The sequence below is a fragment of the Oncorhynchus clarkii genome, chromosome 3 (genome assembly GCF_045791955.1).
Source record: "Oncorhynchus clarkii lewisi isolate Uvic-CL-2024 chromosome 3, UVic_Ocla_1.0, whole genome shotgun sequence".
NCBI lineage: Eukaryota > Metazoa > Chordata > Actinopteri > Salmoniformes > Salmonidae > Oncorhynchus > Oncorhynchus clarkii.
The window spans coordinates 63,334,605-63,349,395 of NC_092149.1; the positions used below are offsets into that span (position 1 = coordinate 63,334,605).

Sequence of the window (14,791 nt, forward strand, 5' to 3'; positions counted from 1 at the left end):
GCCCCCCGGAAGATGACCGCTTCTGGGAAAATTCCTCATTGCTAGCTGGGCTAGGCCAAGGCTCCTTTCCCTTGTTATCTCTCACCTCAGCAACAGGTGCACGTGATGTGAGCAGCCGGAAGCAGTTTCAACGGGACATAAGCTACAGGTTTTATTGTGTCACAATTGGCTGACACAGATAACAAGCTCACACAGTTCTCATCGACCACACATTACATTATTGCAACAACATGATTCCTCCTACATCAGGGGGTTTAATTTATTTTGTTATCATAACGGAGGAATAATCACTTTAACCACTGAGCTTCTCAGTGACGGGTTGGCACATCTTTATTAAATTGTGGTTTGGGGTTGTCAGTGACCATTGGCCCGTCAATCAGCAGAACCAGATATTGTCTCCTCAGGTGAAATGTGTGGTTTTTCAGATCCTCCTCTGTTCTTCCGAGCTATATTTCCCTCTCTGCATGTCAACTCCAGTCTGTGTTAACATGATAGGGATTAACTTTGCCGACTTACTGTCTCAATCACTTACTGTATTTTTCTTTATTTTTCTTTCCCTACCACAGTCTCTCTTGCGTGCGCACACTCTTGAACATGCACACAAGCACAAACACACACACTTTTGCTTTGGATATTGCTTTACAGAGCTTTAGCCAAGGAGTGAATGATGTGGTGTGTGTGTTGAATTATTCATTGGGTCATGGAGATGACTTGCAGTGACAGAGAGAGCTTGATTCGCCCTCTATCACATTCTGTTTTATGTACCGCACATGTAGCAGGCAACTCCATCATTGATGAGACAGAAAAGGCTGTGCAGCCCAGCAGTAACACTCAGAGGATACAAATCCCTTAAGCATGGTTACTAGAGACCACTAGATCATGTCAAATCATTGACCTAACCGCTTTTCAAATATCACAAGTCCATTGGGAATAGCTGAGTAAACCCCTGAAAAGATAATGATGCAAAGCAGGACCTGGTTTCTGATATGGGGATGAAGATGGACTCAAAGATTAAGTGGTGTATGGTGAATTGTGTATGTTTGGGTCAATGTTTATGTGGTGTGTCTTCAATTTTGTATGTCCAGTGCTTTCAGAAACTATTCCCAACCCTTGACTTTTTCCAAATGTTGTTGTGTTACAGCCTGAATTTGAGATTTGGTGTCGTCACTGGCCTGCACTCAATACCCCATAATGTCAAAGGGGAATTATATTTTCAGAACTTTTTACAAATTAAGAAAAACTGAAATGTCTTGCATTTATAGGTATTCAACCACTTTGTTATGCTAATAAGTTGCATGTTATGTTAATATATTGCATGGATATATATTATGGATTGCAATAATAGTGTGTAACATGATTTTTTAATATCTACCTCATCTCTGTACCCCACACATACAATTATATGTATTGTCGTGTCTTTGGCTATGCCGGTTTAAGTGATATGACATGCTATAAATGTAATTAACTAGAGAGACGGGCACCACAAAATTATATTTATAGAGCTGTTATCTTCCCGAATAAATAATAGCAGTCAATATTAATCGTCATCTTAATTCAGTCTCATCTGAAAGTTGTAAATTCTTGGTTATCTGCACGAACCCTGGCTCATAAGTTGAATCAGCAATACAAAATTGGGTTTAATTATTTATTTACTAAATACCTAACTAATGACACAGAATTACACATACACATAATTAAATCATAACTTGATTACAAATGACGTCATAAAGGAAAACGTCCCTAGCGGGCGGAACAGGTATGACAGCTTGTTACACAAAAGAAAAGGGCTGGGTTTGAGTGAAAGAGCGGGAAGACTGAGGAACAAAGGGAAGAAGCTGTGCTATCGTAAATACAGTATCTTATGCATTCTAAATTACCGCCCATTTGAAAATGCAATAAATATTTACTCTGAGCTGCGCTTCGGTAGGTTGGTGGTAGATGGAAGGCCGTGTTGCCCAACCGAGTCCTTTGAAAAATGTCTCTGGTTGTCAATTGGATACGTTGTAGTAACGTCATTGGGTGATAGACGGGATACTCTGTCTGTTCCTTCCTAACCCTCGTTTGCATCTGCTGTTGCTAACTCAACGGCTAGGAGGTATCACTTCTGTAGTGAATAAGAGTTCAAAGTTCATACCATTCGCAACCAAAGCTCACGCTGATGTTGGCTTCGTTCTGTAGTTATTATCTGAAACATTCTGACATAGGACCATCGTCCTACATCCTCGGAACAGGAAGTTATATTGTTGTCAAGGGCTTATATAGGAAGGGAGAGGAGGGCGTGTTTGAAAAGTTTTATAGCCCATGTCCCTTCACAGGGGTGGGCCACTGATTGAGCAGAGCCCGGTCTTATGAAACCCAAATCTCACATTTTAGAAGCTAAAATCACATTTCATCCCATCACGAATAATTTCATATTCAAACATTTAAATTGAACAACAATTCCATGTGAATCCGATAACTCTGATGTGTAGACTTTCCACTGTAGAGTTTGTCATCTTATCATTGATGAGAATGTCTCAGATGACAACCGAACTGACATCATATTCAATAAGTCGGATGTGAATATTCTGGCTTGATATGTTCAATTGGACGCATTACCGGAATATAGTTCATTTCCCCCCACCTTCTGATGTTCCCAGAATCTCTATATTAACCAAGGGTTTTACTGTAACCTCAGTAGGGTAGAGAGAGGAAAAAGGGGGGAAGAGGTATTTATGACTGTCATAAACCTACCCCCCAGGCCAACGTCATAACAGTATGGTACTCCAGTCGAGCAGTGAATTCAAGCATATTCAACCACAAAGACCAGGGAGGTTTATATACATTGAAAATCCCATTTTGAACATGGTTAAGTTATTAATGACACTTTTGATGGTGTATCAACACACCCAGTCACTACAAAGATACAGGTGTCCTTCCTAACTCTGTTTCACCACGAGGCCATTGGTGAGTTTAAAACAGTTACAGAGTTTAATGGCTGTGATAGGAGAAAACACTGAGGATGGATCAACACCATTGTAGTTACGCCACAAAACTAACCTAAATGACAGAGTGAAAAGAATGAAGCCTGTACTGAATAAATATATTCCCGAAACAAACACCCTGTTTGAACAAAAGGCACTAAAGTAAAACTGCAAAAAACTTGGCAACGAGATGTACTTTATGTCCTGAATACAAAGTGTTATGTTTGGGGCAAATCCAACACAACACATCACTGAGTACCACTCTTGATATTTTCAAGCATAGTACTGGCTGCATCATGCTATGGGTATGCTTGTCATCAGGCATGGACTAGGGAGTTTTTTGGGATAAAAATAAACGGAATAGAGCTAAGCACAGGCAAAATCCTAGAGGAGAACCTGGTTCAGTCTACTTTCCAACACTGGGAGACAAATTAGTTGCTTACCAAGATGACGTTGAATGTTCCTGAGTGGCCTCGTAACATTTTTGACTTAAATCATCTTGAACATCTATGGCAAGACTTGAAAATGGCTGTCTTGCAATGATCAACAACCAACTTGACAGAGCTTGAATAATTAAAAAAATAATAGTGTGTCAATGTTATTCAATCTAGCTGAGCAAAGTTCTTAGAGACTTACCCAGAAAGACTCACAGCTGTAACCGCTGCCAAATGTGATTCTAACAGTTGGAACAGTTGGATTCTATCGGTTTGTCACCAAAGCCCCATATACTACCCACCACTGCGACCTGTATGCTCTCGTTGGCTGGCCCTCGCTTCATATTCGTCGCCAAACCCACTTGCTCCAGGTCATCTACAAGTCTTTGTTAGGTAAACCCCCGCCTTATCTCAGCTCACTGGTCACGATAGCAGCACCTACCCGTAGCACGCGCTCCAGCAGGTATATCTCACTGGTCACCCCCAAAGCCAATTCCTCCTTTGGATGCCTTTCCTTCCAGTTCTCTGCTGCCAATGACTGGAACGAACTGCAAAAATCACTGAAGCTGGAGACTCATATCTCCCTCACTAACTTTAAACACCAGCTGTCAGAGCAGCTCACAGATCACTGCACCTGTACATAGGCAATCTGCATATAGCCCATCCAACTACCTCATCCCCCATACTGTTATTTATTTTATTTATTTTGCTCCTTTGCACCCCAGTATCTCCACCTGCACATCTATCTCTCCAGTGTTTAATTGCTATATTGTAATTATTTCGCCATTATGGCCTATTTATTGCCTTACCTCCCTTATCCTACCTCATTTGCACACACTGTATATAGACTTTTTGTACAGTATTGTTGACTACATGTTTGTTTATTCCATGTGTAACTCTGTGTTGTTGTTTCTGTCTCACTGCTTTGCTTTATCTTGGCCAGGTCGCAGTTGTAAATGAGAACTTGTTCTCAACTAGACTACCTGGTTAAATAAAGGTGAAATAAATACAGTTGAAGTCGGAAGTTTACATACACCTCAGCCGAATATATTTAAACTCTGTTTTTCACAATTCCCAACATTTAATCATAGCAAAAATTCCTTGCCTTTGGTCAGTTAGGATTGCCACTTTATTTTAAGAATGTGAAATGTCAGAATAATAGTAGAAAGAATGATTTATTTCAGCTTTTATTTCTTTCATCACATTCCCAGTGGATCAGAAAATTACAAAAACGTAATTAGTATTTGGTAGCATTGCCTTTAAAATGTTTAACTTGGGTCAAACATTTCGGGTAGCCTTCCACAAGCTTCCCACAATAAGTTGGGTGAATTTTGGCCCATTCCTGCTGACAGAGCTGGTGTAACTGAGTCAGGTTTGTAAGCCTCCTTGCTCAAACACGCTTTTTCAGTTCTGCCCACACATTTTCTATGGGATTGAGGTCAGAGCTTTGTGATGGCCACTCCAATACCTTGACTTTGTTGTCCTTAAGCCATTTTGCTACAACTTTGGAAGTATGCTTGGGGTCATTGTTCATTTGGAAGACCCATTTGCGACCAAGCTTTAACTTCCTGATGTCTTGAGATGTTGCTTCAATATATCCACCAAATTTTTCCTACCTCATGATGCCATCTATTTTGTGAAGTGCACCCGTCCTTTTTGAAGCAAAGCACCCCCAAAACAAGATGCTTCCACCCCCGTGCTTCATGGTTGGGATGGTGTTCTTCGGCTTGCAAGCCTCCCCCTTTTTCCTCCAAACATAACGATCGTCATTATGGCCAAACAGTTCTATTTTTGTTTCATCAGACCAGAAGACTTTTCTCCATGTGCAGCTGCAAACCGTAGTCTGACTTTTTTATGGCGGTTTTGGAGCAGTGGCTTCTTCCTTGCCGAGTGGCCTTTCAGGTTATGTCGTTTTACTGTGGATATAGATACTTTTGTACTTGTTTCCTCCAGCATCTTCACAAGGACCTTTGCTGTTGTTCTGGGACTGATTTGCACTTTTTGCACCAAAGTACGTTCATCTCTAGGAGACAGAACGCGTCACCTTCCTGAGCGGTATGACGGTTGCGTGATCCCATGGTGCTTATACTTCCGTACTATTGTTTGTACAGATGAACGTGGTACCTTCAGGCGTTTGGAAATTGCTCCTGGCTGATTTCTTTTGATTTTCCCATAATATCAAGCAAATAGGCACAGAGTTTGAAGGTGCGCCTTGAAATACATCCACAGGTACACCTCCAATTGACCTTTAATTATGTCAATTAGCCTATCAGAAGCTTCTAAAGCAATGACATAATTTTCTGGAATATTCCAAGCTGTTCAAAGGCACAGTCAACTTAGTGTATGTAAACTGGACCCACTGGAATTGTGATACAGTGAATTATAAGTGAAATAATCTGTCTGTAAACAATTGTTGGAAAACTTATTTGTGTCATGCATAAAGTAGATGTCCTAACCGATTTGCCAAAACTGTAGTTTGTTAACAATAAATTTGTGGAGTGGTTGAAAAACGAGTTTTAATGACTCCAAGTGTATGTAAACTTCCGACTTCAACTGTAAATATTTTTTTTTAAATTCAGGCTGTACCACAACAAAATATGGAATAAGTTAAGGGGTATGAATATTTCTCAAGGCACTGTATGTTTGCAAAACAGATTTAGTCCCCGATTGGTATGGTTCATTGTTAGTTTTTATATTTACTCAATTGTAAGAAATGTATTTTGTTTGTGTATTTCAGTTGGATGTACTGGACGGACTGGGAGGAAGATGAAGTCAATGACAGCATAGGAAGAATAGAAAAAGCGTGGATGGATGGCTCTAACAGACGGATATTTGTCACGTCTAACATGCTGTGGCCCAACGGCCTCACATTGGACCATGGGACCAGCACCATGTACTGGTGTGATGCCTACTACGATCACATAGAGAAGATTCACCTCAATGGCACTGGCAGACAGGTGAGTGGAGCTGGATTCCAGGGGCAAAACTGGTTGAAATGATATCATTACAGACAGATAATGATGTCATTTCAACCAGCTTTGCCTGCTGGGATGTCACCATTATAGTCTTCTAAAATTGCCATATTTATGTCTGCCATTTCTGTGGATTGCCTTACCTCTACTATCTCAGGTCTTTGAGTACTGGTGTACAGGTTGTGTTCTTTGATAACTGGTGTCTGATTTCTCATCCAGGTTGTGTACAACGGCAAACAGTTGAACCACCCGTTTGGAATTTCTCACTACCGGAACTCCATCTTCTGGACGGAGTACATGAACGCATCTGTTTTCCAGCTGGATCTTACCTCTGGGGACGTTACTCTACTGAGAAGCGAGAGGCCTCCTCTCTTTGGCCTGCGTGTGTACGATGGTCAGAGTCAGCAAGGTTTGTCTGCTTTTACTTCCCCTTCTACCATCCCCAATAAATAAAGATTATCTTCAGAGAATGGAGTCTATGGATCTTGTATACCTGTTCCTACAACTTAGCACAAAACCTCCCCTACTATCACTATGTAGTCTATGGGTAGCCCAGATGTGTAGCTTTATGCAACAAGTTATGAATGCTTAAATACTGTATGTAACATTCAATGAAAGTCTTACCATCTATCTACGGTACTATGACATCTTAAATGTACAGTGCATTCCCCTCCATTGATCATCCTAGAGATGTTTCTATAACTTGATTGGAGTCCACCTGTGGTACATTCAATTCATTGGACATGATTTGGAAAGGCACACACCTGTCTGTATAAGGTCCCACAGTTGACAGTGCATGTCAGAGCAAAAACCAAGCCATGAGGTCGAAGGAATTGTCCGTAGAGCTCAGAGACAGGATTGTGTCGAGGCTCAGATCTGGGGAAGGGTACCAAAACATTTCTGCAGCATCGAAGGTCCCCAAGAACACAGTGGCCTCCATCATTCTTAAATGGAAGAAGTTCTGGACCACCAAGACTCTTCCTAGAGCTGCCCACTCAGTGTATGTAAACTTCCAACTTCAACTGTATGTAAATCCAATATTTCAGTTCTTAATTTTTTCTAAATTAGCAAAGATTTCTAAAAACCTGTTTTTGATTTGTCATTATGGAGTATTATGTGTAGATTGATGAGGAAGAAAAACTATTTAATACATTTTAGAATAAGACTGTAACCTAACAAAATGTGAAAAAGTCAAGAGGTCTGAATATTTTCCGTTGGCATCGTACACCTTCTGTATCCTGTGAATGAGACAAAATACAAATATTTTATTTTATGTGGTGTGTGTTAACTACATGGCCTCACATGTGAATCCTTAAAGAGTTGGGTGGGGCTAAGGCTAAGCATTAGGTCATCATAATCAGTACAACCTTCAAAAAAATATTTTACACACATCATACAATATGTGACCGACTGCCTCGATTCGGACTAAAGTAGCAACTTTTGAAATGCTGTTTTCTACATTTCACTCTGTCAATTAGGTTATTATTGTGAAGTAACTACAATGTTCTTGATCCATCCTAAGTTGATCCACCCTAAGTTTTCTCTTATCACAGCCATTAAACTCTTTAACTGTTTTAAAGTCACAATTGGCCTCATGGTGAAATTCCTGAGCGGTTTCCTTCCTCTCCGGCAACTGAGTTAGGAAGGACGTCTGTATCTTTGTAGTGACTGGGTGTATTGATACACCACCCGGAATGTAATTAATAACATATAATTATTTTACACACATCATGTGTCCATTGCAATCAATGCAAGAATTGTAATTCATGATTTGTCACCAGTACTTGAAAACGTGAATAAAACAGAAAATACATTATGCTCAATACATACAGTACCAGTCAAAGGTTTGGACACACCTACTCATTCAGGGGTTTTTCTCTATCTTTACTATTTTCTACATTGTAGAATAATAGTGAAGACAGTAAAGCTATTCAATAACACATTTGGAATCATGTAGTAACCCAAAAAGTGTTCAACAAGTCAAAATATATTTTATTTGAGAGATTCTTCAAAGTACCTACCCTTTGCCTTGATGACAGCTTTGCACACTCTAGGCATTCTCTCAACCAGCTTCATGAGGAATGCTTTTCCAACAAAATTGAAGGAGTTACCACATAATCTGAGCACTTGTTGGCCCAGGTCGGGTGATTGTGGAGGCCCGGTCATCTGATGCAGCTCTCCATCACTCTCCTTGGTCAAATAGCCCTTACACAGCCTGGAGGTGTGTTTTGGGTCAATCTCCTGTTGAACAAATGATAGTCCCACTAAGTGCAAACCAGATGGGGTGACGTATTGCTGCTGAATGCTGTGGTAGCCATGCTGGTTAAGTGTGCAAAGCACCCCCACCGTCGATCACCGACAACGACGAGACAGCCTATAGGGAGGAGGTCAGAGACCTGTCCGGGTGGTGCCAGAATAACAACCTATCCCTCAACGTAACCAAGACTAAGGAGATGATTGTGGACTACAGGAAAAGGAGCACTGAGCACGTCCCCATTCTTATCGACGGGACTGTAGTGGAGCAGAGAGCTTCAAAGAGAGCTTCAAATTCCTTGGTATCCACATCAACAACAAACTAGAATGGTCCAAACACACCAAGACAGTCGTGAAGAAGGCACGACAAAGCCTTTTCCCCCTCAGGAAACTAAAAAGATTTTGCATGGGTCCTAATATCCTCAAAAAGTTCTACAGCTGCAACATTGAGAGCATCCTGACCGGTTGCATCACTGCCTGGTACGGCAATTGCTCGGCCTCTGACCGTAAGGCACTTCAGAGGGTAGTGTGTACGGCCCAGTACATCACTGGGGCTAAGCTGCCTGCCATCCAGGACCTCTACACCAGGCGGTGACAGAGGAAGGCCCTAAAAATTGTCAAAGACCCCAGCCACCCCAGTCATAGACTGTTCTCTCTACTACCGCATGGCAAGAGGTACCGGAGTGCCAAGTCTAGGACAAAAAGCTTCTCAACAGTTTTTACCCCCAAGCCATAAGACTCCTGAACAGGTAACCAAATGGTTACCCGGACTATTTGCATTGTGTGCCTCCCCCAACCCCTCTTTTTTTCGCTGCTGCTACTCTCTGTTTATCTTATATGCATAGTCACTTTAACTATACATTAATGTACATACTACCGCAATTGGCCTGACCAACCAGTGCTCCCGCACATTGGCTAACCGGGCTATCTGCATTGTTTCCCACCACCCGCCAACCCCTCTATTTACGCTACTGCTACTCTCTGTTCATCATATATGCATAGTCACTTTAACCATACCTACATGTACATACTACCATACTACATACTACCTCAATAAGCCTGACTAACCGGTGTCTGTATATAGCCCCAGCCACCCCAGTCATAGACTGTTCTCTCTACTACCGCATGGCAAGAGGTACCGGAGTGCCAAGTCTAGGACAAAAAGCTTCTCAACAGTTTTTACCCCCAAGCCATAAGACTCCTGAACAGGTAACCAAATGGTTACCCGGACTATTTGCATTGTGTGCCTCCCCCAACCCCTCTTTTTTTCGCTGCTGCTACTCTCTGTTTATCTTATATGCATAGTCACTTTAACTATACATTAATGTACATACTACCGCAATTGGCCCGACCAACCAGTGCTCCCGCACATTGGCTAACCGGGCTATCTGCATTGTTTCCCACCACCCGCCAACCCCTCTATTTACGCTACTGCTACTCTCTGTTCATCAATATGCATAGTCACTTTAACCATACCTACATGTACATACTACCTCAATAAGCCTGACTAACCGGTGTCTGTATATAGCCTTGCTACTCTTATTTTCAAATGTCTTTTCACTGTTGTTTTATTTCTTTACTTACCTACACACACACCCACATACCATATTTTTGCACTTTTGGTTAGAGCCTGTAAGCAAGCATTTCACTGTAAGGTTGTTGTTCACCTGTTGTATTCGGCGCAGGTGACAAATAAACTTGGATTTGATTTGATCACACATCCTCCTCCATACTTCATGGCGGGAACCACACATGCGGAGATCATCCGTTCACCTACTCTGCGTCTGACAAAGACACGGCGGTTGGAACCAAAAATCTCACATTTGAACTCATCAGACCAAAGGACAGAGTTCCACCGGTCTAATGTCTATTGATTGTGTTTCTTGGCACAAGCAAGTCTCTTCTTCCTATTGGTGTCCTTTACTAGTGGTTTCTATGCAGTAATTCAACCATGAAGGCCTGATTCACGCGGTCTCCTCTGAACAGTTAATGTTAAAATGTGTCTGTTACTTGAACTCTGTGAAGCATTTATTTGGGCTGCAATCTAAGGTGAAGTTATTCTAACAAATTTATCCTCTGCAGAAGAGGTACATCTGGGTCTTCCTTTCCTGTGCTGGGCCTCATGAGCCAGTTTCATCATAGCGTTTAATGGTTTTTGCAACTGCACTTGAAGAAACTTTCAAAGTTCTTCAAATTCTCCAGATTGACTGACCTTCATGTTTTAAAGTAATGAGGGACTATCATTTCTCTTTGCTTATTTGAGCTGTTCTTTTCATAATAGGAACTTGGTCTTTTACCAAATAGGGCTATCTTCTGTATACCACCCCTACCTTGTGACAACACAACTGATTGGCTCAAACTCATTAACTTTAAATAAACAGGCACACCTGTTAATTGAAATGCATTCCAGGTGACTACCCCATGAAGCTGGTTGAGAGAATGCCAGAGTGTGCAAAGCTGTCATCAAGGCAAAGAGAGGCTGCTTTGAAGAATCTCAAATATTTTTTGATTTGCTTAACACTTTCTTGGTTACTACATGATTCCATATGTATTATTTCATAGTTTTGATGTCTTCACTATTATTCTACAATGTAGAAAATAGTAAAAATAAAGAAAAACTCTTGAATGAGTAGGCATGTCCAAACTTTTTACTGGTACTGTACATACGATGTGCCGAAGTAAACACGACAGCACGATATGTGACCGACCGCCTCGATTCGCTCCTATGTAGCAAAATTTGAAATTGTGATTTTTACTTAAAAAGTAGAGATTCAGAGCTAGATGATTGTGGACTACAGGAAAAGGAGCATCGAGCACGTTCCCATTCTCATCGACGGGGCTGTAGTGGAGCAGGTTGAGAGCTTCAAATTCCTTGATGTCCACATCAACAACAAATGAATATGGTCCAAACACACCAAAAAATCTAAAGAAATCAGCCAAGACCTCAAAAAAAGAATTGTAGACCTCCAGAAGTCTGGTTCATCCTTGGCAGCAATTTCCAAACACCTGAAGGTACCACGTTCATCTGTACAAACAGTAATACGCAAGTATGAACACCATGGGACCACGCAGCCGTCATACCACCCAGGAAAGAGACGTGTTCTGTCTCCTAGAGATGAAAGTACTTTGGTGCGAAAAGTGCAAATCAATCCCAGAACAACAGCAAAGGACCTTGTGAAGGTGCTGGAGGAAAATCTGTACAAAAGTATCTATATGCACAGTAAAATGAGTCCTATATTGACATAACCTGAAAGGCCGCTCAGCAAGGAAGAAGCCACTGCTCCAAAACCGCCGTTAAAAAGCCAGACTACGGTTTGCAACTGCACATGGGGACAAAGATCGTACTTTTTGGAGAAATGTCCTCTGGTCTGATGAAACAAAAATTGAACTGTTTGGCCATAATGACCATCGTTATGGTTGGAGGAAAAAGGGAGGCTTGCAAGCCAAAGAACACCATCCCAACTGTAAAGCACGGGGGTGGCAGCATCATGTTGTTTGGGTTCTTTGCTGCAGGAGGGACTGGTGCACTTCACAAAATAGATGGCTTCATGAGGAAGGACAATTATGTGGATATATTGAAGTTAAAGTTAAAGCTTGGTTGCAAATGGATCTTCCAAATGGACAATGACCCCAAGCATACTTCCAAAGTTGTGGCAAAATGGCTTAAGGACAACAAAGTCAAAGTATTGGAGTGGCCACCACAAAGCCTTGACCTCAATCCCATAGAACATTTCTGGGCAGATCTGAAAAGGCGTGTGTGAGCAAGGAGGCTTACAAACCTGACTCAGTTACACCAGCTCTGTCAGCAGGAATGGGCCAAAATTCACCCAACTTATTGTCGGAAGGTTGTGGAAGGCTACCCGAAATGTTTGACCCAAGTTAAACAATTTAAAGGCAATGCTACCAAATACTAATTGAGTGTATGTAAACTTCTGACCCACTGGGAATGTGATGAAATAAATAAATCATTCTCTCTGCTTTTATTCTGACATTTCACATTCTAACTGACCTAAGACAGGGAAAAACCTGAGTTTAAATGTATTTGGCTAAGGTGTATGTAAACTTCCGACTTCAACTGTAAGTATTCACACCCTTTACTCAGTACTTTGTTGAAACACCTTTGGCAGCGATTACAGCCTTGAGTCTTCTTGGTTATGACGCTACAAGCTTGGCACCCCTGTATTTGGGGAGTTTCTCCCCTTCTTCTCTGAAAATCCTCTTAAACTATTTCAGGTTTTATGCGGAGCGTTGCTGCACAGCTATTTTCTGGTCTCTCCAGAGATGTTCCATCGGGTTCAAGTCCGGGCTCTGGCTAGGCCACTCAAGGACATTCAGAAACTTGTCCCGGAGCCATTCCTACTTTGTCTTGGCTGTGTGCTTTGGGTTCTTGTCCTTTTGGAAGGTGAACATTCGCCCCAGTCTGGAGCGTGTTTTCGTCAAGGATCTCTCAGTACTTTGCTCCATTCATATTTGCCTAGTCTCCCAGTCCCTGTTGCTGAAAAACATTCCCACAGCATAATGCTGCCACCTCCATGCTTCCCCGTAGGGAGGGTGCCAGGTTTCCTCCAGACGTGACGCTTGGTATTCAGAGAAAGATTTCAATCTTGGTTTCATCAGAGCAGAGAATCTTGTTTCTCATGGTCTGAGAGGCTTTAGATGCCTTTTTGGCAAACTCCAACTGGGCTGTCATGTGCCTTATACTGAGGAGTGGCTCCCGTCTGGCCAATCTACCACAAAGGCCTGATTGGTGGAGTGCTGCAGAGATGGTTGTCCTTCTGGAATGTTCTCCCATATTCACAGAGGAACACTGGAGCTCTGTCAGAGTGACCATCATGTTCTTGGTCACCTCCCTGACCAAGGCCCTTCTCCCCTGATTGCTCAGTTTGGCCAGGCGTCCAGCTCTAGCAAAAGTCTTGGTGGTTCCAAACTTCTTCCATTTAAGAATGATGGAGTCCACTGTATTCTTGAGGACCTTCGATGCTGCAGAAATGTGTTGGTATCCGTCCCCAGATCTGTGCATCTACGGACAATTCCTTAGGCCTCATGGCTTGGTTTTTGCTCTAACGTGCACTGTCAACTGAGGGACCTAATATAAACAGGTGTGTGTCTTTCCAAATCATGTCCAAGCATTTGGATTTACCGTAGGTGGACTCCAATCAAGTTGTAGAAAAATCTGATCAATGGATGGTCAATGGAAAGAGGATGCACCTGAGTTCAATTTCGAGTCTCATTGCAAAGGGTCTACATATCTATGTAAATAAGTTTTTCTGTTTTTTTTTAATACATTTGCAAAAATTTCTGAAAAACCTGTTTGAACTTTGTCATGATAGGGTATTGTGTGTAGATTGTTGAGGATTTGTTTTTATTTATTCCATTTTAGAATATGGCTGTAACAAAATGTGGAAAAATTCAAGGGGTCTGAATACTTTTTCTGTCAATGGTTGTGGTTACTTGCGTAGCACTGTTGCAATATCGAAAACAGAAAGTGTCCAGATAAAAATATTTTATCAAACTTTACCAGTATTAGGTGACACTTACCCGAGACACTTGTCTACATTGATGGATCATGTGAAGGACCCCCCCCCCCCCCCCCCCCCCCAGCCACATCTAGCTAAGTGGATGGGTCACTATTGTCTAGATATGTACACATGTTCATGAAACACAATAGATGGCCGTAATCACCCCCAGACACACCTGGCTAATTTGATGGGTCATGTAATAATACGGCCGAAGTGGAGTCTTTTATCTAGACATGTAGCTAGCTAAACAATGACCCGGCATGATCCCAACTCATACTACTACCAACACAAATATTGTCATAGCTGTACATTAATTTGCAGGTAGCTAAAGCGAACAAACTATGTTCAATGTTATCTAGCTAACATTAGGCTATAACTAGCAATGCAAATGGATTCTAATTTGAATAATATTGCTACACAGTTAATACACGTAACGTTAGCTAGTGAGCGAGTAAGCTAACGTTTGCTAGCTAACTAACAGTATGCTTTAACTAGCAATAAAAAACAACTAGGCTTGTAATTTAACCATTTTATTCGTATTTGTGGATGAAATACAAGTTTGTTATTAAGGCATATGAAAGTTCACATGTTCAAGAAGGCATTTCTGTCAAAAAACACATTTTGATAAACAAATGTTTACGTTCAAATGC

At 41.5% G+C, this 14,791-nt stretch overlaps 1 protein-coding gene across 1 annotated transcript in view; it reads left to right on the forward strand.

Moving 5' to 3' along the window:
• The window catches only part of LOC139401164 (low-density lipoprotein receptor-related protein 1B-like), a 430,219-nt gene that overhangs the window by 223,028 nt on the left and 192,400 nt on the right, over window positions 1-14,791 (forward strand). The window contains exons 13-14 of the mRNA XM_071145604.1: window positions 6,135-6,354; window positions 6,589-6,778. Coding sequence (XP_071001705.1) covers window positions 6,135-6,354; window positions 6,589-6,778 — 410 coding nt within the window. The remainder of the gene's footprint in view (window positions 1-6,134; window positions 6,355-6,588; window positions 6,779-14,791) is intronic.